This window comes from Geotrypetes seraphini, chromosome 8, assembly GCF_902459505.1.
Source record: "Geotrypetes seraphini chromosome 8, aGeoSer1.1, whole genome shotgun sequence".
Taxonomy (NCBI): domain Eukaryota; kingdom Metazoa; phylum Chordata; class Amphibia; order Gymnophiona; family Dermophiidae; genus Geotrypetes; species Geotrypetes seraphini.
Genome location: NC_047091.1, coordinates 160,467,631 through 160,493,899, shown reverse-complemented (window position 1 = coordinate 160,493,899; position 26,269 = coordinate 160,467,631). Strand labels below are relative to the sequence as shown.

Genomic DNA, 26,269 nt, shown 5'->3' with positions numbered 1-26,269 from the left:
GGCGTAGTGTAACAGCGACGTTGAACTAACAAGCTAAGTTATCTAGGGGATAAGAAATTTTCAGTATACTACTTGAAAATGCCACACTGTACAAGTGGCATTCTGAGATTCCCCTTGTGTCTTTTAAAAGTATTATAAGCTGCTTCATAAGGCATGATATAAATTTAAACAATATTTTGAAAAACCTTTGAGTGGATTGATATTATAGAGTGCCTAATAGGATTGTGATGTCCTAGTAGTAAAGACTGCAACATAAGCAATATCAGCAACTCATTTCTTAGTATTGCAATGGAAAGTGAAACGAAACAAAAATCCATACGAAAAAGGAGATTATCGCTGAAAAATAGCTGGAAAGCGATGACCACAACTGCTCGCAGTCTAAGCAACAAAGTTCATGATCTGCAAGCCCTGATGTTAGAGGCAGATCTAGATATTGTCGCTATCACAGAGACATGGTTCAGTGAATCACATGGATGGGATGCAAACATACCGGGATATAATCTTTTTAGGAAGGACAGAGATGGTCAAAAAGGTGGAGGAGTAGCTCTCTATGTAAAGTTCAATATCCAAGCGACCGAAATGCAAGGAACCTTGGGAGAGGAAGAAGCGATATGGATTGCTCTGAAAAGAAAAGATGGAACTTCTATCTATGTGGGTGTAGTCTACAGACCTCCGACTCAATCGCAGCAAATTGATAAAGGATCTGATTGTGGATATCCAAAAGTTTGGAAGGAAAGAGGATGTTCTGCTGTTGGGAGATTTCAACCTGCCGGATGCGGACTGGAATGTTCCGTCTGCAGAATCGGAAAGAAGTAGAGAGATTGTGGATGCCTTTCAAGAGGCTCTGCTCAGTCAAATGGTGACAGAACCCACAAGGGAAAAAGCTATATTGGATCTGGTCCTCACAAATGGAGAGAGTATATTTAATGTTCGAATGGTTGCTCACCTGGGAAGTTGCGATCATCAAACGGTTTGGTTTGATATAACGGCTAAAGTGGAGAGCGGCCGCACGATACTTAAAGTCCTAGATTTCAAACGTACGGACTTTAATGCTATGGGAAAGTACCTGAAGAAAGAGCTGTTAGGATGGGAGGACATAAGAGAAGTGGAAAGACAGCTGAAAGGAGCGATAAAAATGGCTACGGACCTTTATGTGAAGAAAATCAATAAAAACAAGAGAAAAAGGAAGCCAATATGGTTTTCCAACCTAGTGGCTGAGAAAATAAAGGCGAAAGAGTTGGCGTTCGTGAAATATAAAAAAAAACAAGAAGAGGAGAGCAGAAAGGACTACAGGGTGAAACTGAAAGAAGCCAAGAGAGAGATACGTCTGGCGAAAGCACAGGCGGAAGAACAAATGGCTAAAAATGTAAAAAAGGGAGACAAAATTTTTTTCAGATATATTAGTGAAAGGAGGAAGATGAAAAATGGAATTGCTAGGCTAAAAGATGCTGGGAATCAATATGTGGAAAGTGATGAGGAGAAAGCGAATGTGCTAAACAAATACTTCTGTTCTGTGTTCACAGAAGAAAATCCTGGAGAAGGACCGAGATTGTCTAGCAAAGTTACACGAGAAAATGGAGTAGATTCTGCGCCGTTCACGAAGGAGGGTGTTTATGAGCAACTTGAAAAACTGAAGGTTGACAAAGTGATGGGACCAGATGGGATCCATCCCAGGATACTAAGGGAGCTCAGAGAGGTTCTGGCGAGTCCTATTAAAGACTTGTTCAACAAATCTCTGGAGACGGGAGTGATTCCTGGGGATTGGAGGAGAGCGGAGAGCGGTCCCTATTCATAAAAGTGGTCACAGGGATGAAGCAGGAAATTACAGGCCGGTGAGCCTCACTTCAGTTGTTGGAAAAATAATGGAAGTTTTGTTGAAAGAAAGGATAGTGTACTTCCTTAAATCTAATGGGTTACAGGATCCGAGACAACATGGCTTTACAAAAGGTAAATCGTGCCAAACGAACCTGATTGAATTTTTTGATTGGGTGACCAGAGAGCTGGATCGAGGACATATGCTAGATGTAATTTACTTGGATTTCAGCAAAGCATTTGATACAGTTCCTCATAGCAGGCTGTTGAACAAACTTGAAGGGCTGAAGTTAGGACCCAAAGTGGTGAACTGGGTCAGAAACAGGCTGTCGGACAGACGCCAGAGGGTGGTGGTTAATGGAAGTTGCTCGAAGGAAGGAAAGGTGAGTAGTGGAGTCCCTCAGGGATCAGTGCTGGGGCCAATCCTGTTCAATTTGTTTGTGAGTGACATTGCTGAAGGGTTAGAAAGAAAAGTGTGCCTTTTTGCAGATGATACCAAGATTTGTAACAGAGTAAATACTGAAGAGGGAGTGGAAAATATGAAAAAGGATCTGCAAAAGTTAGAGGAATGGTCTAATGCCTGGCAACTAAAATTCAATGCAAAGAAATGCAGAGTAATGCATTTGGGGATTAATAATAGGAAGGAACCGTATATGCTGGGAGGAGAGAAGCTGATATGCACGGATGGGGAGAGGGACCTTGGGGTGATAGTGTCCGAAGATCTAAAGGTGAAAAAACAGTGTGACAAGGCAGTGGCTGCTGCCAGAAGGATGCTGGGCTGTATAAAGAGAGGCGTAGTCGGTAGAAGGAAAAAGGTGTTGATGCCCCTGTACAGGTCATTGGTAAGGCCCCACTTGGAGTATTTGGAGACCGTATCTGGCGAAGGACGTAAGAAGACTTGAGGCAGTCCAGAGGAGGGTGACGAAAATGATAGGAGGCTTGCGCCAGAAGACGTATGAGGAGAGACTGGAAGCCCTGAATATGTATACCCTAGAGGAAAGGAGAGACAGGGGAGATATGATTCAGACGTTCAAATACTTGAAGGGTATTAACGTAGAACAAAATCTTTTTCAGAGAAAGGGAAAATGGTAAAACCAGAGGACATAATTTGAGGTTGAGGAGTGGTAGATTCAAAGGCAATGTTAGGAAATTCTACTTTACAGAAAGGGTGGTGGATGCCTGGAATGCGCTCCCGAGAGAGGTGGTGGAGAGTAAAACTGTGGCTGAGTTCAAAGAAGCGTGGGATGAACACAAAGGATCTAGAATCAAAAAATAAGATTAAATATTGAACTAAAGACAGTACTGGGCAGACTTGCATGGTCTGTGTCTGTATATGGCTGTTTGGTGGAGGATGGGCTGGGGAGGGCTTCAATGGCTGGGAGGGTGTAGATGGGCTGGAGTAAGTCTTAACAGAGATTTTGGCAGTTGGAACCCAAGCACAGTACAGGGTAAAGCTTTGGATTCTTGCCCAGAAATAGCTAAGAAGAAAAAATTAAAAAATTGAAATTGAATCAGGTTGGACAGACTGGATGGACCATTCGGGTCTTTATCTGCCGTCATCTACTGTGTTACTATGTTATCTGTAATGTGTTATCTGAGGACAGCAGGCAGATATTCTCACAGTCCTTCCACATCCCCTAATTGGCTTTCTAGCTTTTTTTTTTAAATACTGAACTGATAGTAACATGTGCCAATGTCAGGTGGAAAGACCATTGCATGCGTGGTATGGGCAGTTTTGAGACTTGCAAAAAGTTTAAAGTGACAGTACACTTTTGCACTGGCCATACCAGGTTCCATGGATGATGTCACCCGCATGTGAGAATATCTGGCTGCTGTCCTTGGATATCACCTGTTACAGGTAAGTAACTGTGCTATTGTGCTACAAGCTATATTTTTCTGACACTGCTGATTCTACTTTTAAGTTTAACTATCCTGTTGTATGTGGCACGTCTCCTCACTCTGTGAAATATCTGCATGGTGATAGAGTAAATGCCTCACTGGCTAGTAAGGTTATGATCTAATTGATACATTTGGTGCTGAAGTTTCTATATTGGCCATCAGGCGTAGTTTGAGCACAATTACTTGGCTGTTTGAAATACGGAGTAATCTATGCTGCATAATACTTTAAAGTTTCTCTGTCCCCATCTGCTGGTAGACAGACACAACCCACTGGTCTGATAAGACTAAAAAAGAAAGAAAGTTATTGGGTAAGAAATAGCTTTTCCATAACTAGTTGATACCCTCAAAACAGTTGTTGAGCAATTATACCCCTGCTGAGCCCCAGAACTCTCATCCCTGCCACAAACCTGAATTTAGCACTCTGATCCACCTACCTGTTTAAGATTTGGGTTCTGTGGGCTTCGGAGCCCTGCTGCTTTGCAGGATATGCATAGAGACCAACACATTACCTAATATCTGTGAATTATACACACTCTTTGTTCAGTATGTGCCTATAATGAAACACAGGCCCAGGAGTGGTGTCCTATACAGGACAATAACCCCGATTCGTTAACTGACGTCCATGTTACAGATGCCGGTTACAGAACGGGTTAGAGTAGACGAGGCCACTACACTTATCGCTGCAAGGGATCTCCCTGCCACGATAGGTATAGCGGCCGTCTGTCCTCCTCCCCCTGACGATCACCGGCAGGAGGGTGCCCAACCCCTCCTGCTGGAGGATGCACCCTGATGCCCCCAATTGCCGGCAGGGGGGTGCCCAACCCCTCCTGTCAGAAGGCCGCCCACTCACATGATCGCCGGCAGGAGGGTGACCATCCCCTCCTGCCAGAGGAAGCCCCCCTTCTGGACCCTCCCCCCCCGGCGGACCTCCCAACCTCACCCACCACTAACCTTTAATCGTTGGCTGGCCAGCATGCCCGCCTTGTCGAAATGAGGCAGGCCTGCCCCTTTATTGGCCATCCCCGATAAGCCTAAGACCTGACCTGTCTGACCAACCACCGATTAAAGGTTAGTGGGGGGGAGGTTGGGGGAGGCCGCAGGGTGTGTTTGGGGGTACGGTGAGCATGGGTAATTGGACGCCAGCGCACTCATAAAGCTGCAGTTTCCAATTAAGCTGCTAGCTTTCACTCAAGGTGTGCAAAATAACAAAAACATAGAAATGACAAATAACGCAATTTTTACCAAAATAATTATTTATTGCTTTTATTTTTCCATCATGGAACTCAAAAGGCTAGTTGCGTTAGCGGGAGGTCGTTATAGTTGACAAAATGTTGGCCTTCTGATAACAATCTCAACCCGATACTTCGAAGCTCCCCAATATATACCTTCAGTCCAGTTTGACATCATTGGCTGTCAGCCAATCCACTAAGAGAGGCTGCCTTGAAATTTAGACACAGACCTTCTTTTTAACATGGAATAAAACTTCCAGAAATCATAATTTTTTGTTTACATTCATTTCTGAATATACATAAACATTTTATAACATATTCAGTATTCTTTTTGTCCTTCTTAAAACTTATTTCAGACAGTTTGTCTATGTATCAGGCAAGCTGCTGAAGTGTTCTCAGCCTTATCCTGGAGGAGGGGTACTCCCTCCTCCTGCTTTGAACAACTGACAGTTTCAAATTACACTGATACTTACACAGAAGCCTTTCTAAGAGTGGGCTTCATGTGTCCCCCTTTTATGCTAGAGACTGCTACAGGTTTCTGATTCTAACTTAACCATTTCCAGATGCTGTGTTCAGGATTTTTCCTTAGTGTTCTTTCTATAAACCATTTCATTTTTAGTACATCTTCTTTCATATATATTTTTCATCCATCCATCCATACTTGGGGCCCCTTCATTCATCCATCCATACCAAATATTTAATTCATATTTAATGCATGTTATATCTCAGTTTGGGATACGTAATCTAATATGCTCTTCCTAACCAGCCTAAGGCACATCTGGTATCAATTAGACCCACGAGGCTAAAAGCGGTAAAAACCTGAACAAAGACTAGGGATATAGGCTGAACACAAAATGGAGTAAAGCCAAGCAGAAGACATAGAAAAACAGAGATGGAGTTCATGTGTATCCTGATTTCCTCTATGATCTAGCTTAATAGCAAAGTACATAAAAAGAATATTATTATGCTTTTCCTTAATGTTAATCTGTAGTGTGTTTTTCTGGCCTTGGCTACATCCATATTCAGATTTTTATTCACCAACTTTTCGTACACTTCTATTGGACGTGGCCTTAACTAACACATATGCTTGTATCTAACTAGTTACCCAGAATCATATGAAAAGCAGGCATTTTTGTAGAAAAAACTCCACAAAATACTGCACTATCATGTCCTGACGTCCATTCCATTACCGTCCCATAGACATCGCCCCCTACTGGCCACGAGCCACTATTCCTCAACAGAGGGGCATCCTCTGACAGGAGGGGTTGGGCATCCTCCTGCCTGCGATCATCGGGAGGGAGACAGGCAGCCACTATACTTATTGCGGCAGGGAGATCCCTTGCCGTGATAAGTATAGCGGCTATGTCTACTTACAATGTAAACATTTTGCTGGCCTACATTGTAAGCATCTCCTGCTCTACTAGGGAGACGCGTAGGGCCACCTAGGTTCACCTAAGACTACCGCCTAGCCTTAGGCGAGCTTAGGTGGTCTTGCAGGCCTCCCTAGGCTCCTGGAGGTACCCTCAATATAGGTGGCCTGCCTGGGGAGCATTATTTATTTTTTTTTTTTAAAACATGCGTCCCGATTGGCTGATTAGACAGCTGTAGGATGCCTACAGCTGCCTAAAATCGGGTCGCACTGTGCAGAATCCGGGCCACAGTGTCCCCTCATTACTATAGTCACCAAAGCTGCACTAGCTTTGTTCTTAAAAGATATCATTTTAACTGAACTAAATGTGTGTATTGTATGTATCTTTATTGATATATACGTAGAGAAAAAGAAGTATTTTTTATCCTTTGAAAGCTTTCATGCAATCTGAAGTCCAGAAGTATAGTTGGCTGTCTTTGCTCTAGGTGTTTGTATGTTCCTGAAGTAGTAAACTAAGTGCATTAAGATTCTAGATGAATCACAGATATTATATAAAATAGTAGGCCTCTACATAATGTAACATAATTTGTTGAAACCCAAATATATGCTTTAATATTTATGATTTATAGTTGTGTCGCCAATGGGTTCAGAACAAAGAAAGCAGCTTGATGACTTAAAGAAATTCAAGAATGATTTTAGGGTATGTATGCACAATATTACAATACCAGCAGAATAATTAAAATTCCCTTCAAGGTATCAGTCTCTGAATTGCTCACTTTATCACTCGTCTACAACACCATTCATATCTCTGTTCTGTAGTGTTAGCTAGGTATAGACATTCTGTGGAAGTAATGTGCTTGCCCAGCAGGACAGTTTGTATATCTTGTATTGGTTGGTACATACTATACTGAAGTCTTGTCTGAGGAGAAGCAGGCATTATTTTCACATGTGGGTGACATCATTCACAGAAACCAAGTGCACTGTCACTTAAAATTTTTTAAGGCAGTGTCAGTACTACACATGTGCCGGTGTCTTCCTGCACAACATCAGCATATGGGACCCGCAGTTCTCAGTTTTCTGTGGAACTGAGAAGCTGTCTTCCATTTTCTCTTCAGCACATCAAACCTTTTTGATGTTTTTATACCTTCCTATCCTTATTTTTCACAGTTTTTGTCATAATTCTTTGTTTTTATTGTGTTCCTGTATTTATCCAGACTTTGGTTTCAGTTTTACAACTTTTTGGTTTTTGGCCTTCAGGCCACCTCAAACCTTGCTTGTTTTCACATAAGCACCCCAGGCCATTGAGCCCTTTGATTTAGCATTGGCCATTTTCCCCTCCATATCAAAGGCTGTAAAAAAAAAAAAAAAAATGCTCTCTATCATTGAACCATCTAGTGGTTAGAGCTGCTGCCTCAGCACCCTGAGGTCATGAGTTCAATCCCAGCCTGCTCCTTGTGACTTTAGGCAAGTACCTTAATCCTTCCATTGCCCCAGGTACCAAAGTTAGATTGTGAGTCTGCCATTACCTGATTACAATTCAATGTATTGTAAACTGCTTTGGGTGACTCTCTTTGTGAAAAGGCTGTTAATAAATCCAAACAAATAAATTAATACAAATAAAATAATTGGTGCATCCAGTATCTGGGTCCTGAGCACTGGGACACTGACTGACTGTTCCCATATCATTTAAAGCCTAGAAATTTCAATTTGACTAATTTTTTTGGTACCACATCGGCATCAACATCCAGCATGTGGGGGGACTTGGAACCCGACACCCAGCCTCCTATGACTCTGGCATTGACATCGACATTGTGTCCAGAGCATCAGACGTTGAGGTCCTTATAGAAGCAGGACTCTACATTATCATCATCAATGTCTCAAATCTCAAAGGAATAGCACATAAGAAAGCTAAGAAACAAACATTTTTCCCCTTCTAGCTATGCCATTGTGTCCTCCCAGGCATTGACTTCCTTGACACAGAGTAAGCGTTGACATGACGATACCTGTTCTCCTATAGAGCTGATGTCTCCTTCTAGGCGTGCCTTAACATCGAGGTCTCCCATACTACACCAGCCTGTACAACAGACTGCTTCCGTGCCATTGTCTTTCCCGGTGGTGGCAGAGACTTCCAGGAAGAGACCTGAGCTGTGCTCTGGCAGGAGCTTTCAGGGCATGTTGATCAAGGACGAGGTAATGCACTCCTGCTTTACGTCGAGCATCAGCCTTGCTGCAGATCTAGTTGACACATGCATCGTCACTGATAGAGGGATTATCTCTCACCTCAGAGCATTGTCTTGCTGCTTGATGCAGAGTCAACACATTCCTCAACACACATTCCTTAATACCCCTAACAGAGAGTATTTTGAGGAGTCTGACTCAGATTTCTCCAACCTGCCAGAGTACTCAGCAGAAGAATCCTGACATACTTGATCCTTCTCCTCCTCCTTGACAATGCACATCTCCACCAAACGTATATATTTTCCTGGCTTTTTAAGGCAGATGGGCAAGTTCTGCCCATCAAGATGGAGACAGAGGAGGAACCTTGCTGAGAACGTTTTGAACACCTTGATTTTGAAACACCACCAAATGAATGCATCAAGACACCTTTACCCAAAGCCATGAAAGACACTTCATTAAAAAATTGGGAGACTCCTGTATCTGCTCAAGTAGTTCCTAGAAAAATAGATACAGAATGTACAGAATTCAAAAATAGACACAGTGTCCAGGATTTGCCAGAACTCAACTTTAACACCATTCATTAGTTGTAGAATCTATCCTCAAGTGTTCATGCAGCTCATGATCTTACACTTCTGCTCCTTAGAGCAGAGAAACCAAAATGTTAGATTCTTTTGGTAAATGCATTTTCCAGTCATCCATGCTCATTAATAGAATAATGGATTACCAATTTTACATGTCCATTTACTTCAAATCTTTATTAAAACAATTGTCAGAGTTTGAGGTATTTCTACCACCTGACAAGTTGAAACAGCTTCAACAACTATCTAAGAACTTGTTTACTACTAAAAAATACATGGCTAGAGCAGCTTTTGATGCCTTGATGTTTCTTCTAGAAATTGCAGTAGCAATTGAAAAGTGCCATTTAGCAACACCTTTCCAATGTGCCTTGTAAGGAAGAAGACCTATTTGGAGAAAAAATTGAAGCTGTAGATAAAATAAAACCCACATATACTATGCTAACTTTATCTAAACCACAAACCTCTCAATTTTCTCATTGTCCAGAAGATATTCTGCCCTTTCTAGATGTTCCTATTATTACAACTCTAAAAAAGACGCAATCAGCTGCTGCCTTCATCTTCTAGGCCTGCTTCACAATGACCTCATGCAAGACAACAAAGGGCACAGAAATCACAACTTCAAACTCAATCCAAATTGCAGTTGTCCTTTTGACTCTAGCAGCTCTTCACACATGGGGATTTCATATGTTTCCCTACATAGATGACCAGTTTATCAAAGTTTCATCATCTCAAACAGCTCAGAATGCCATGAACATAACAATTGGTCTTTTAGAATTACTAGGTCACATCTCTGCTCATCTCAGACTCTTTAGAGTTCATAGGTGCTCTCTTAGACACTACGCAGGGTCAAGCTTTTTTATAGCTGCAGAGAGTTGACAATCTTCATTCACCGTGTCAATCTCTACCTTTATGGACATAACTACATATCAGATGCACCTTGTGAGACACATTGTGTCCTTAATAGCCTTGTGGGACACATGGTGTCCATAGTAAATGTCATCCTGTTTGCACATCTTCACCTCAGAACCCCACAATTGACCCTGTTGATCCAATGGTCTCTTGTCAGGGGGCATCTGTCTGCTCCATTCCAAGTCACCTTGGACCTTAGTCACTCCTTCCAGTGGTGGATAGGACCTTGCAGCCTTAAGTCTTCTCTTTCAATCCTCCCGCCATCAAAAAATTCTATCCACAGACGCTTTGATGTTAGAATGGGATGCTCATCTGAATGACCTCCACACTCAAGTAGTATGGTCTTATCAATCTGGTACGCAGTGATCTCAAAACATTCCAAGACAAACTCCTCTGCCAAATTGTTCTTAGTTGCACAATCAAGTTACATGTTCTGTTTGAACAAACAAGGAGGCATGAGCTCTAATCTAATCTAATCTTAGATTTATATACTGAATCATCCCTAAAAAAAATGGGGCTTGACTCGGTTTACAACAATTTATCTGAAAGGGATAATATTACAGTCCTTTAAAATTATTGTTTAAAAAGCGTTCAAACAACATGGTTATTAATGAGGCATGGGCTCTCACCCCCTTTGCATGTAAGCAATCCAGATTTGGACTTAGGTGACTGCTTATGACAGTTTACCTAACGGGGAAGCAAAACATTTTAGTGGACATAGTGAGCAGGCTTGTTCAACGTAACAAATGGTCTCTCAGCACAACACTTTTACGGTGGATTTTCTCCAACTGGGGAACACAGGGCATAGATCTCTTCATAGGAACATAAACATTGCCATACTGGGACAAACTGAAGGTCCTTCAAGCCCAATATCTTGTTTCCAACAGTGACCAACCCAATTACCGTATTTTCGCGGATATAACACGCACCCGTGTAAAACGCGCACACGGGTATAGCGCGCAGAAACCACACTTGTATGTACGGAAACTTTTGTATACAGCGCTCATGGGTATACCGCGCATGCTGCCCGACTCTCCTCTGGCCACCCCGACTCTCCTTTCGCCCTCCCCGACTCTCCTCTGGTTGCCCCGACTCACCGTTCACCCGCCCTGACTTTCCGTGCACTGCCCCGCCTCTCCGTGCGCTGTCCCGACTCTCCGTTCACCTGCCATGACTTTCCGTGCACTGCCCCGCCTCTCCGTGCGCTGTCCCGACCCGGAGTTTTCTCAGCAGAATTTCCCAGACCACCTCTTCCTCTCAACACATTGACACGCTAGTGGGTTTATTTTATAGCTTTTTCACTCCCTTCGGTCTGCCTGTCCCCCTTGAAGTCCTGTCCCCCCTTGAAGGTCTGCCTGTCCCCCTTGAAGGTCTGCCTGTCCCCCTTGAAGGTCTGCCTGTCCCCCTTGAAGTCCTGTCCCCCCTTGAAGGTCTGCCTGTCCCCCTTGAAGGTCTGCCTGTCCCCCCTTGAAGTCCTGTCCCCCCTTGAAGGTCTGTCCCCATCCTGAAAGCCTGATGCCCCCCCTCGACGTCCGATTCTTCTCCCCCCTCGGCAGGACCACTCGCACCCCCACCCCAAAGGACCGCCGACTCCCCGACAATATCGGGCCAGGAGGGAGCCCAAATCCTCCTGGCCACGGCGACCCCCTAACCCCACCCCGCACTACATTACGGGCAGGAGGGATCCCAGGCCCTCCTGCCCTCGACGCAAACCCCCCTCCCCCCAACGACCGCCACCCCCAAGAACCTCCGACCGCCCCCCCAGCCAACCCGCGATCCCCCTGGCGACCCCCACGACCCCCCCACCCCCCTTCCCCGTACCTTTGGTAGTTGGCCGGACAGACGGGAGCCAAACCCACCTGTCCGGCAGGCAGCCAACGAAGGAATGAGGCCGGATTGGCCCATCCATCCTAAAGCTCCGCCTACTGGTGGGGCCTAAGGCGCGTGGGCCAATCAGAATAGGCCCTGGAGCCTTAGGTCCCACCTGGGGGCGTGGCCTGAGGCACATGGTCGGGTTGGGCCCATGTGCCTCAGGCTGCGCCCCCAGGTGGGACCTAAGGCTCCAGAGCCTATTCTGATTGGCCCACGCGCCTTAGGCCCCACCAGTAGGCGGAGCTTTAGGATGGATGGGCCAATCCGGCCTCATTCCTTCGTTGGCTGCCTGCCGGACAGGCGGGTTTGGCTCCCGTCTGTCCGGCCAACTACCAAAGGTACGGGGAAGGGGGGTGGGGGGGTCGTGGGGGTCGCTAGGGGGATCGCGGGTCGGCTGGGGGGGCGGTCGGAGGTTCTTGGGGGGGGCGGTCGTTGGGGGGAGGGGGGTTTGCGTCGAGGGCAGGAGGGCCTAGGATCCCTCCTGCCCGTAATGTAGTGCGAGGTGGGGGTAGGGGGTCGCCGTGGCCAGGAGGGTTTGGGCTCCCTCCTGGCCCGATATTGTCGGGGAGTCGGCGGTCCTTCGGGGTGGGGGTGCGAGCGTCCTTCCGGATGATGAATCGGGCGTCGGGCGGGGTGTGAAATATGTAAAAAAAATTTTGTATACCGCGCTCAGGCATATAACGCGCGAAGGGTATGCGCGGTATGTAAAAACGCGTATAACGCGCGCGTTATATCCGCGAAAATACGGTACCTAGCTAGATTCAAGTCGCATCAGGGGTGTCTACTCTTGCAGATTTTGGTATCATCCATAAAGAGGCAAATCTTACATGACAGCCTTTCAACAATATCGCTTATGTAATGTTAAAAAGAACAGGCCCAAGAACTGAACCTTGAGGCACACCACTGGTAACATCCCTTTCTTTTGAGTGATCTCCATTGAGTATCGTAGTACCCTCTGTTGCCTTCCATCCTGAGGGCACTCTTTTATTAGACGCCTGTATGGAACACTGTCAAAGGCTTTGCTAAACTCTAAATACACCACATCTAGCACTCTCCCTCTATCCAGTTCTCTGGTCAACCAGTCAAAGAAGTTGATCACATTTGTCTAACAAGACCTGCCTCCAGTAAATCCATTTTGCCTCGGGTCCTATAATCTGCTGGATTCCAGAAACATAACTATTCTCTGTTTTAAAAGCATTCCATTAAGTTACTTTCCACAGAAGTCAAACTTTACCAGCCTGTAGTTCCCTACTTCTTCCTTACTTCCACTTTTGTGGAGAGGGACTACATCTGCCCTTCTCCAGTTCTCCAGTGCCACTCCTGATTCTAAAGAAGTATTGAAAAGGTCTGCCAGCATATTCGCTAGAACTTCCCTAAGTTCTTTCAGTACTTCTCCCCACAACAACAAACTTCCGCTATTCTGCTCCAGACTCTGCCCCCAGTCATATTACATTGGATGCCTTCCTCATTCATTGGGAGGGACAGATTTCTCTATGCATTTCCTCCAATAGCTCACTATGTTCAGAGCAAAACTCCAGGAGAAACAGTTGGTTTGGACAAGCAGGTCTGCAAAATTGTTTTACTTTCCTCATATTGATATATCAATTATCCTTGCCTAGAGTCATGATCTTGGCAGCTTGGGTATTCCACATGTGATGCACACAGTACAGGCACTGCCTTAAAAAGTATAAAGTGACGGTGCCCTTGGTAATGTCTGTACCATATTTCATGGATGATGGTACTTATATCTAATATAATAAAACGCTAGGCCGCGCATGCGCAGTTCCATCGCGTGGGTCTGTTTTCCGTGAGATGTACAGCATCTCAGATAGGAGTGCGCCGGAAACACTCTCTCTCTCCTCCCCCGAGATGGATGTCGGACATGGAGGCTGTCAGCCCGTGCTGTTTTTTGATCTGCCCTGCTCCTTGCCTGAAGTCCTCTCTCCTCCCCCGAGGCTGATGTCGGACGCGGCGGCTGTCTCCCCCGAGGCGGATGATCTTATGGGAATCAATGTTCTTCGCTCTGCCCTGCTCCTTGCCTTACTATATTTTTAAGTTGAAAGACCAGGCAGCGGCTCCTCTCAGGATCCCCACCTGTGTCGGAAGTCCAATGCAGTCGGGGATCTTGAGAGGAGCTGCCGCCGCCGTGTCTTTCAACTTAAAAATATGCTAAGGCAAGGAGCAGGGCAGAACGATAGTCAAAATGGCGGCAACTCGATCTCCGTTTCTCCGGGGGGGGGGGGCTGGGAGTAGAGGGATCGCGGCTACTCAACGCCCCCACCGAGGAGCCCAGCAACTTTTCGCTGTCCGTGACCCGACTCATTTGCCGCCGCCCCCCCCCTTCCCTTACCGCGGGCCCGACTGGCGATTTAAGCAGCGTGTCAGCACTCTTCACACGCTGCTTCGGGCCCTTCTACTGCCCTGATTTACTCTGGCACGTCCGGAGCAAATCTGGGCAGTAGAAGGACCCGAAGTAGCGTGTGAAGACTGCTGGACACGCTGCTTAAATCGCCATGTGTAGTCGGGCCGCGGGAAGGGAAGAGAAAGGGGGGGGCGGCAGAAAAGGACTCGGGCCGCGTTTGTAGTCGTGACTGTGGGAAGGGAAAGAGGGTAGAGGAAACGCTAATGCAGGCACAGGGAACTGGTGTGGGGGGAGGGAATGCAGCTTTGCACAGACAGACAGAGGGAGGAAGGGACACAGAAAGACAAGAAGAAAGACACAGGGGCAGGTGCACAGGGAACTGGTGTGGGGGAGGGAATGCTGCTTTGGACAGACAGACAGACAGAGGGAGGAAGGGACACAGAAAGACAAGAAGAAAGACACAGGGGCAGGTGCACAGGGAACTGGTGTGGGGGGAGGGAATGCTGCTTTGGACAGACAGACAGAGGGAGGAAGGGACACAGAAAGACAAGAAGAAAGACACAGGGGCAGGTGCACAGGGAACTGGTGTGGGGGGAGGAAATGCTGCTTTGGACAGACAGACAGAGGGAGGAAGGGACACAGAAAGACAAGAAGAAAGACACAGGGGCAGGTGCACAGGGAACTGGTGTGGGGGGAGGAAATGCTGCTTTGGACAGACAGACGGAGGAAGGGACACAGAAAGACAAGAAGAAAGACACAGGGGCAGGTGCGGGACAGCGGGAGTCACGTCAGGAGGGATGCAGGATGCCGCAGAGGTAACTTTTCCAATGGATGCAACTGGGCGGCTGTCGGGAGCCTCTGATCATGGGCAGAGCAAGGTAAGTGTATCATAGGGATAAGAAGGAGGAGGGGGGGAGAAAAAGGAAGGGACGCCTACTGCTGGACAGGGGGAGAAGGAAAGAGGTGCTGATGGACGGGGGGGATGTGTGTGAAGAAAAAGGAACGGAGGCCTAATGTTGGACAGGGGGAGAAGGAAGGTGCTGCTGGACAGGGGGGAGGTAAAACAAAGGGAGAAGGGCTGCTGCTGCATAAGGAGAGCTGTGAAGGGGTGGTGGTGGACATAGGGGAGGTAAAAGGAAGGGAGAATGGACAGGGGGAGCAGGCAAGAGGTGGTGATGGACAGCCATGGAAAAAGAAAGACAGAAAGAAAGAAAGCGGCTAAGGAGAGAGAGAGAGAAAGAAATAAAGAGAGACACACACACATATATTCTAGCACCCGTTAATGTAACGGGCTATAAGACTAGTATGAAAATAAATGCCTGCTGTCCTCAGAGAAGACCTTCTACAGGTAAGTATATTTGCTTTACGAGAGGTAGCCTTGAATCAGTAAGGGTGGGTGGCTATGATCACTCAGAATATATAGTGAAACAGTGTAATAGCCAGCATAAAGTAAAAGGCATAAAATGTTTCCCTGAAATTGTGTTGCAGTAAGGACAAAATTATTTTTCCTGAAAATAGCCAGGACATATCAAGAATATATATGCAACACATGCAATATGAGTTGGATGTGTATAGTCAAATTATTTATCTGACATAAATAGCTAAGCAGAAGATTCAATTTCAGAATGGTGGAGTGAGCAATACTGTGCAGTAGTTTGACTCGCTTACTCTTCAGTCTGATAGCCTAAGCATGCTATGAGCAATACAATGCAGTAGTTTGATTTGCTTACTCTTCAGTCTGATAGCCTAAGCATGCTATGATACATTCTATCGTGGAAATGAGCTAATAGTGACATTATGTTTTTGCTATAACTTGTATTTCAATAGCTGTCTGAAGAAACTGTATTCTGAAAAACCTGTTGATGATTACTGGATAATTCACACTGATTGGAAACTGATGGTTTCAAGCTTCCTAATTATTAGTTTATCCCCAAACAAGCAGGCAGCCCATTCTCACAGATGGGCAATGTCATCCATGGAGGCCAGTACCAACAGTGCAAAAAGTGTACTGTCACTTTAACTTCCTAGAAGTTCCAAGACTGCTCTTACCGCGGATACACGAGTACCTTCCTGCTCAACACCGGCTTACAGATCCATTAGTTCTTATTTTTTTGCAAAGCTAAGAAGACGTGTGTCTTTGGAGTCTCTCCAGTTGTGCTATTTTTTTCTCCTTTTTTGTGCCTTCCCATATCGATTTTTTTCATTATTTTCGTTTTTAACATTTCTTTTAATTTTTCAGAATTTTGTACAAAAATTTTTACTTTTTCATTTATGGGCCTTCAGGTTTCTGGCCGGTTTGGGCCTTCAAGTTTCTGGCCGGCGGCATCATCTCTCTCTCAGTTGCGAAATTACTCAACCTTTGGAGGTAAAATTGATTTCTTTGTTCTTGCATTGGCAGTTTTTCCCTCAATATCAAAGCCTTCTTCTGGCTTCAAGAGATGTACTTGTTGCAAAAGGGCCATATCCACACAATTAGTGTCATCAGTGCCTTGGTCCTGAACACTTTATGGACCCCAGGATTCATCACAGATGTCCTCCATGCCCAATGTTGATGCCACAATCTCCACCTCATTCAGTGTCGGCTGCCTCAGTACCGACGTCAACACCGTCAAATAAACAGACTAAGAAGGATTCCCATGACTCACCTCACAAAACGACGCCAGCATCTGTAGCACCGAAAATGACGTATGCTAAACTGCGTCAATAGCAGTTTCACTCTTCATCATTACAGGAAGTTTCACTTCTGAGGTGTGCCTCTACATCAAGGTCACCAATGCTTCGAACAATGAATTCTCGTCCCAAGATGCCCGCGGCCGTTTGGACGAAGGTTGAAGGGGGTTGGACAGAGGCAGCCACAGAAGAAGACTGAATGGGGTTGGCCATGGAAGGAACAAACCCCCGCAGATGACCCCAAGACCCTCGGCACTGAAGCAGGACCCCCAGCTGCCTATAAATAAGCCTTGCACATGGTCAACACCAAATCAGGGGGGGGAACCCTGGCAGCAACACAGCATTTACATATGTTAGGAGAAGACACATGTAAGACCTGTTCCTACCTTTCCAAGACAGGAGGAAGGTCACCTGAGGCCGTGGGTAAATTAGATGTGCTTCCCACCAAAATTGAGGGAAGGGTCATCACTATACTGTCACCAGAAAACACAGCTGAAATGGAATCCCCAGCCCCGGCAGACCGCAACACCGACTGCACAGTTCTTATTTTGTCAGATACGTCTCCTCCACCACCTAGACGGATGTCACCTCCAGAGAGCCTTTCTTTTGCCATGTTCATAAAGCAAATGGGTCAAGCTGTTTATGCACATATGGAATCTGAACCAGTGCAAAAACTGCATTTTTTCATACACTTAACTTTGAGAAGTCCCTAAGCGAATATTTAGAACTCTCAATCCATGACCTTATTAGGGACTTCATGTTGAAACACTGAGAGACTTCCCTATATATTCCAGTGGCTCCATCCAAATTGGATTCCTTTCTTAGGGTGCATTCCTGTCCTATCTTTAATAGGCCACAGTTGCAACATCAATCTTTTCTAGCTCTGTTTTAAAGAGGTTTTCCAGCTCCAGATCATATGCCAAGAAAGGGAGGTCATAACATGGATAAATTTGGTCATATCCTATTTCAAAATACAATGCTGCTTAAACAGATGGGTTTACGCTCCTCTGCCAGCAGGTGGAGACTGAAACACTGACTTATGGCATCAGTACAAGTGGGCTATGCAATCCCTCTTACAATCAGTCTTTTCTCAGTCACCAGTAGGTAGAGTGGTCTGTTTTGTTCAGTCTGTGCTGAGATTTGTTAAGGCCTGCTGGATCTGGTTAGTGAATCTTTCTTGTCCCTTTGTCTGGACTGAGCTTGAGGGACCCTCACGGGGGTGTCACACTCGGAAGAGTCGAGTCTCTCCCCCCCATTTCCCCCACCTCCCCATGTTTTTTCTGACTCTAGAGGAGCCTCAACTATATGCCTTGCCACCGATACTGGCACTGACTACAATTTAGAGTGCCTGTGAGGTCTGCTTTCTCTTGATACAGCTGGTTTGCTGTGAGAAGAAATAAAAAAGAAAATAAAAGACAAAAGAAATAAAAGGGAGCTTTGTATTTAAAAAGAAAACAAAAAGAGGCCTGAGGAAACCGTTTTTACATGGTGTTGTTGTGCGTGGGTTTTGGTGCTATCATTATGAGCGCTTCAAAAAAGTAGAAAAAGTGCACTGCTTGTGGGTGCCGATTGGTGGATGCAGCTGGCAGGTGCACAAAATGCTCCAGTTGCCTCGAGGGAAACCCGGCTTTGGGTGTCAGCGTGTCAGGTTCGCCTTCATGCACATCATTCTTCTGCGGGGGCGAGCCCCGGTCTTCCCCTGTCGACCATGCTGAGTTTTCCTCAGCTGCCGGTGGTTAGTCAGATTCGGTGTTGCGGTCTGCCGGAGCTGGGGATTCCATTTCAGCTGTGTTTTCTGGTGACAGTATGGTGATGACCCTTCCCTCAATTTTGATGGGAAGCACATCTAATTTACCCACGGCCTCAGGTGACCTTCCTCCTGTCTTGGAAAGGTAGGAATAGGTCTTAGATGTGTCTTCTCCTAACATATGTAAATGCTGTGTTGCTGCCAGGGTTTTCCCCCCTGACTTGGTGTTGACCATGTGCAAGGCTTATTTATAGGCAGTTGGGGGTCCTGCTTTGATGCCGAGGGTCTTAGGGTCATCTGTGGGGGTTTGTTCCTTCCACGGCCACCCCCATTCAGTCTTCTTCTGTGGCTGCCTCTGTCCAACCCCCTTCAACCTTCGTCCAAATGGCCGCGGGCATCTTGGGACGAGGATTCATTGTTCTCTGGTTGAGGAATGGGATCTTGGGGTGAACCTTCCAGATCCATCAGGGGGGCCTGATTTGTTGGATGGAATCGTTTTAGATGGGTGCCGGCTGGAGAGGATGCATCTGTTGTGTGCATATTTCAATGGGAAGAGTTGCAGGAGCTCATTCTTCAGGTGTCTTCGGTTTTACACTTTGAAGAGGAAACTAAGGACCCCCTCATTTTGTGAACCTTCTCCTGAGAGTGTTCCGGTCAGCAACCCACTCTTTCCCTATGAATCAGGATATTCAGGATGTAGTGCACACTATGTTAAAGAGGGAATTGAATCAAATAAAATAAACATTCTGCATGACATAGATAGCAGTGTGAAATCCATATGGATAGAAATTCCATGTGTGAAGGGAAGGAATATAAAGATAGGGTTAAACTACTGTCCTCAGGACAAAATGAGCAGACAGATGATGAAATGTTTTCAGAGATTAGGAAAGTTGGAGAATTGAGTAACAGTATAATAATGAGCTGTGTCCTGATTGGTGACGATGCTATGGAGAGGTGGAGCATGTGACCTACTGTTATAATCCTATCTTAGCGTTGGAGTTCTCTAGTACCATTTTGGAATCTGAGTACAGAGAACTGGGTGTGAACCAGCGCTTAGGAGTGCTGATATGATTTTGTTCATGTTGTTTGGTTCCCTGACATAGCTTTGACTGGCGAAACAGGGATTCCCTATTTGGTGGATTTGTAGTTAAAATGATGCAACCAGGTCACTTGAATGCCCAGTCTTCCAATTTCCTAAGGTCTGCCTGCAATTTTTCACAATCTGCATTTTAACAACTTTGAACAGTTTAGTGTCATCTGCAAATTTAATCACCTCACTCATTGTTCCAATTTCCAGATCATTTATAAATAAGTTAAATAGCACTGGTCCTAGTACAGATCCCTGTGGCACTCCACTATTTACTCTCCTCCATTGAGAAAAATGACCATTTAACCCTACCCTCTGTTTAAATGGTCGTTTAGGTGGTCTCACCCAGCTACTTTGGTGGTTTCTAGTTGGTTCTCTGCACACAAATGGGATGGGGGTTGGGGGGAGGGGAGGTGGGAGGGGCTGTGGATGGGGGTTTTGTTTTGCTTTGGACTGTTTTGTCTCATATTAAAGAATCCCAGTATGACTTTTGGCGGGGTGGGGGGATGTTGGTTGCCTTGTTCATGGTTATGTATCTTTTTGCATTTTCTCAATAAACTTTTGGGAAGGAAAAAAAAAAAAGAAATGTGCTGTTCACCGCAAAAAAAAAAAATGGTCATTTAGATTAATTATTTGTTGAGGAGAGCAATTATTGAGGCAGATAAGTCAAAAGGCCCAACAGGTCTGCACATTCGCAATAACCATTATCTCTTCCTCTCTCTAAGAGATCCCATGTGAATATCCCTGACTTTCTTCAAATTAGACACAGTCTCTGTCTCCACCACCTGTACCAGGAGACTGTTCCACACATCTAGCACCCTTTCTGTAAAAAAGTATTTCCTTAGATTACTCCTGAGCTTATCACCAACTTCATCCTATGCCCTCTCATTCCAGAATTTCCTTTCAAATGAAAGAGGTTCAACTCGTGTGCATTTACAATCACATAGGTATTTAAATTTTTCTATCATATCTCCTCTCTCCTGCCTTTCCTCCAAAGTATACAGATTGAGATCTAAGTCTGTCGAAATGTAATTATGAGTGCAAACACCCCTAATGTAGCACAATTCTCATATGAGAAAAGGACTTCTGAGACCTTTTTAAACTTTTACACCAATTAATGGAGAGACAAGTAAAATAGAAACCTTCACCTTTGAGTCTCACAATGCCACTTTTCCACTTCTTATCACTAATATTTCTAAAAAATGTCTTATCTCCCTGTTTTTCCATGTCAGCTATATTTTCTTCCATTTGCATCTTTGCTTTCCTGACTACACGACCAGTCTCTCTTAATTTTTCCAGATATTTTTGCATGTTTTTCTCTTTCTGTAATCTTTTGTAGTTTATGAAAGCTAACCTCTTATTTTCTTAGCTACTACTTTTCAGAACCAAAGGGGCTTTCTTTTTCTCTTTCTTTTACTTACTTGCCTCACAAAAAGGTTTGTTGCATTTACAATTACTCCTTTCAGTTTTGCCCACTGCATTTCCGCTCCTTCCAGAGGTTCCCATCCAGGCAACAATTCCTTGGCGTAATCCCCATCTGAATAAAGTTAGTTTTTTTTCTTTAATGTCTAGAACCTTTGCTTTTGAATGAGCCCTCTCTATATCCATCTTAATATTAGACCATACTATGCAGTGATCACTGGATGCCAGATGATCACCCACTTAAGATTTACATCTTTTCCAACATCTCATTGTTAACTAATACTAAGGAATAAACTTTTGGTTACCAGCGACCCCATCCCTGATGTTTTTCCCAGCATGGATTCAGCCGAGGGAGATCGTGCCTCACCAATTTGCTTGACTTCTTTGAAGGTGTGGATAAAGGTGAGCTGGTTGATATAGTGTATCTAATTTTCAGAAAGCTTTTGATAAAGTTCCTCGCGCGAGGCTCCTGAGAAAATTAAAGTGTCATGGGATAGGTGGCAAAGTTCAGTTGTGGATTAGGAATTGGTTATCGGATAGAAAACAGAGGGTAGGGTTAGATGGTCATTTTTCTCAATGGAGGAGAGTATACAGTGGAGTGCCACAGGGGTCTGTACTAGGACCGGTGCTAGTTAACTTAATTATAAATGATCTTGAAATTAGAACGACGAGTGAAGTGATAAAATTTGCAGATGACACTAAACTGTTCAAAGTTGTTAAAAGGCATGCGGATTGTGAAAAATTGTAGGCAGACCTTAGGAAATTGGAAGACTGGCAATCGAAATGGCAGATGAAATTTAATGTGGTCAAATGCAAAGTGATGCACATTGGGAAGAATAACCCAAATCACAGTTACCGGGTTCACCTTGGGGATTAGCGCCCAAGAAAAGGATCTGGGTATCATCGTGGACAATACGATGAAACCTTCCGCCTAATGTGTGGTGGTGGCGGCCAGAAAAGCAAACAGGATGCTAGGAATTATTAAAAAAGGGATAGTTAACAAGACTAAGAATGTTATAATGCCCATGTATCACTTCATGGTGCAACTTCATCTGGAGTATTGTGTTCGATTTTTGTCTCCTTATCTCAAGAAAGATATAGTGGTACTAGAAAAGGTTCAAAGAAGAGCTACCAAGATGATAAAGGGGTTGGAATTCCTCTCATATGAGGAAAGACTAAAAACAGTTAGGGCTCTTCAGCTTGGAAAAGAGACGGCTGAGGGGTGATATGATTCAAGTCTACAAAATCCTAAGTGGAGTAGAACTGGTACATGTGGATCAATTTTTCACTCAGTCAGAAATGACAAAGACTAGGGGACACGCAATGAAGTTACAGGGAAATACTTTTAAAACCAAAAGGAGGAAATTTTTTTTCAGTCAGAGAATAGTTAAGCTTTGGAACGCATTACCAGAAGTTGTGGTAAGAGCGGATAGTGTAACTGGTTTTAAGAAAGTTTGGACAAGTTCCTGAAAGAAAAGGCTTATTGAGAAAGATATGGAGGAAGCCACTGCTTGCCCTGGATTGATAGCATGGAATATTGCTACTCCTTGGGTTTTGGCCAGGTATTAGTGACCTGGATTGGCCAGCATGAGAACGGGCTATTGGGCTTGATGGACCATTGGTCTTACCCAGTAAGGCTAGTGTTATGTTCTTATGTACTTAAATTGTCTGAACTCAGTGTGCAAGATCCTTCTGCCTACCAATATATAGTATAGGCACTTTGCAGCCTCATTCCTTGTTCCTCTTGAGTGAGATAAACTCTCCACATAATTCTACCGCATCATGTGCACACAGTTTACCTCCTGATATCACCTAAAGGACTGGACTCTAAATTTATATCCTTGTTAAGGAGAAGAAAAAAGCATTTCTTTCCTACAAGCGTACGGAAACAAGAGAAGCCATCATGGAATATAGGACCAGATCTACAGCGGTCAAAACAGCAATTAGGGAGGCCAAACTTCGTGTGGAGGAAACTCTAGCAAAGAACATTAAGAAGGGGGACAAATCCTTCTTCAGGTATATTAGTGATAGGAAAAAGAACACAGACGGGATAGTACGCCTTATCAAACGGGATGGGAATTACGTGGAAGCAGATTCAGATAAAGCCGAACTACTGAACGAATACTTCTGCTCTGTCTTCACTTGCGAGGCACCAGGACACGGTCCTCAGTTAGAGGCTAAGTCAAATGCGAACGACCCGTTTCAGAATTTTGAGTTTACACCAGGTGAAGTTTACAGTGAACTGTCAAGACTAAAGGTAAATAAGGCCATGGGACCAGACAATCTGCACCCAAGAGTGCTCAAGGAGTTGTGCGATGTCCTGGCGATACCGCTAGCTGCACTCTTCAATCTCTCCCTAAGCACGGGGAGAGTACCCTTGGACTGGAAAACAGCCAACGTCATTCCTCTACACAAAAAGGGTTGCAGGGCAGAGGCTGCGAATTACAGGCCGGTGAGTCTCACATCAATAGTGTATAAACTCATGGAAACTTTAATTAAACGCAAATTAGACACGATCCTGTCTGAGGGAAATCTACGGGATCCCAATCAACATGGATTCACCGGAGGTAGGTCCTGCCAATCTAATCTCATCAGCTTCTTTGACTGGGTGACAAGGAAGCTAGACTTGGGAGAGTCTATGGACATCGTGTACCTGGATTTCAGTAAAGCATTTGATAGCGTCCCACACCGCAGGCTGTTGAGCAAAATGAAATCGATGGGGTTAGGAGAAACACTAACTACTTGGGTCAATGATTGGCTAAGCGGAAGACTACAAAGGGTAATGGTAAACGGTACCCTCTCTAAAACATCGGAGGTGACCAGCGGAGTACCGCAGGGTTCAGTCCTGGGCCCACTCCTTTTCAACATATTTATAGGGGATCTGACTCAGGGGCTTCATGGTAAAATAACATTATTCGCCGACGACGCTAAACTATGCAATATAGTAAGGGAATGTACTTTACAGGATAGTATGGCACAGGACCTGCTTACATTGGAAAGATGGTCCTTGACCTGTCAGTTGGGCTTTAACGCTGGGAAATGTAAGGTTATGCACCTCGGTAGCGGTAATCCATGCAGAAATTACACCTTGAATGGAGAAACTTTAACTTGTACTTCGGCGGAACGAGACCTAGGAGTAATCATCAGTGCAGACATGAAAACTGCCAATCAAGTGGAGAAGGCTTCATCTAAAGCAAGGCAGATGATGGGATGTATCAGTAGAAGCTTTGTCAGCAAGAAGCCGGAAGTCATAATGCCATTGTACAGAACCATGGTGAGACCTCATCTGGAATACTGTGTACAATTCTGGAGGCCACATTACCGTAAAGATGTGCTTAGAATCGAATCGGTTCAACGGATGGCCACCAGGAGGATCTCGGGGCTAAAGGGTCTCTCGTACGAGGAGAGACTAAACAAACTACAGCTCTACACTCTAGAAGAACGTAGGGAGAGAGGAGACATGATTGAGACATTTAAATACATCACGGGACGTATCGAGGTGGAAGATGATATCTTCTTTCTCAGGGGACCCTCTGCCACTAGAGGGCATGCGCTCAAACTCAGAGGCGGGAAATTTCATAGCGACATCAGGAAGTATTTCTTCACAGAAAGAGTGGTTGACCGTTGGAATGAGCTTCCAGCGCAGGTGATCGAGGCCAGCAGCGTGCTGGACTTAAGAATAAATGGGATACCTATGTGGGATCCCTACGAGGGTCGAACTGGAATATCGGTCGCTAGGTATAGACTTAAGAGGATGGGTCAGTAGGGTGGGCAGACTTGATGGGCTATAGCCCTTTTCTGCCGTCATCTTCTATGTTTCTATGTTAAGTATCATCAATGTTGAATTCCTTTTTTTTTTTCTTCCTTTCTAAAAAAAAAAATCTCAGAATTCAAGGAGACAACAATGAGCAACACTTCAGTAAGTGCTTATCTCACCTCCATCAGTGTCCTACAAGCACCTTTTAGCACTATATTTCAAGTTTTAAGTGTCATCTGGATACATGTCTATTTCTTTCTTACTTCATGAAGGGCCTCATGATGTCAAAGCCTCCAATCCAACCTCCTCCAGTTGTTCAAAATCCACAGGTAATCTTCACATAACCCCATTTGATGTGCTTATGTCTTTTTCTCTACATCACATTACTTGATCAGTAGTCTTCTTCCATTGAATCCGTTATGTGAACAAATCCAGTGGATTCCGATATCTAATACACACACGATCCACTTTACTCAACATTTCCTCAAGATGGGAGTTGTTGTTCTTACTCATCTCATCTTCCTGCTAGAATTAGTCTCCAATTTTAATCTCAGCCACTCTATGGAAGTACCAAACTTCTTTTCCAGACCACATTATCTCCCTGGGACAACTATACTACACTTATTAGACTGTAAACCTGCCTTGATTTGCCACCTACATTACACTATGCTAATCCAAACTATACCGCGTCTGTTATTGTCTTTAAATACCAACAGACCAGAACCTTTGGTGATCAAGAACTTCATCTTTCCATAGTCAACAGACTGCATTACATTCTGCCATGTTTGGGTTGGGCTGCCACTATACATTAGTGCTCCAAAGCCTAAAATAACAGCGATAACAGCCTTAGTAGTTTAATCCATTTCTCCTCCATTGTTGGCATTTCTAAAACAGACTCTTTAAGTCCCTACTTCATTTTTTCACATCCCTTTATGTCTGGAGACCAATTCCAGATGGGATAGTCAATTCGGCCAAACAGTTCAAGAAAAAAAATCTATTCTCTATTTAGTCACCAACTTCCCTCCAGCCTATTCATAATTTCTAGGAAGACCCATCTGTGAGAATATGCTGGCTACTTGTCCTGGGATAAAGCACAGTTACTTAGCTGTAACAGGTGTTATTCAGGAATAGCAGGCAGATATTTTCACAACCCTCCCTCCTCCCCTAGTTGGCTTCTGAGCTTTTTTACTGAACTAATGGACCCACGAGCCGGTGTCGGATGTAAAGGCTCTCAAGCAGGCCCAGATTCACTGTTACCGATAGGTCTGCCTGTATTTTTTATTCATTTTTTTTACCATGGCACAGATATTTTGCATGTACTATACATGCAAAATATCTGCCCTCATAAAAAACAGGCAGACCTATCAAAAAACCACCC

The 26,269-nt window shown here is 44.7% G+C and overlaps 1 protein-coding gene across 17 annotated transcripts in view; it reads left to right on the top strand.

Moving 5' to 3' along the window:
• ATXN2 (ataxin 2) overlaps window positions 1–26,269 on the top strand; it is a 735,162-nt gene that overhangs the window by 487,359 nt on the left and 221,534 nt on the right. For all 17 annotated transcript variants that reach the window (XR_004540365.1, XM_033955181.1, XM_033955177.1 and 14 more), the window contains one exon: window positions 6,939–7,009. Coding sequence is in view for 16 of the 17 variants with exons in the window: in XM_033955181.1 (XP_033811072.1) it covers window positions 6,939–7,009 (71 nt within the window). In the remaining variant the exon portion in view is untranslated. The remainder of the gene's footprint in view (window positions 1–6,938; window positions 7,010–26,269) is intronic.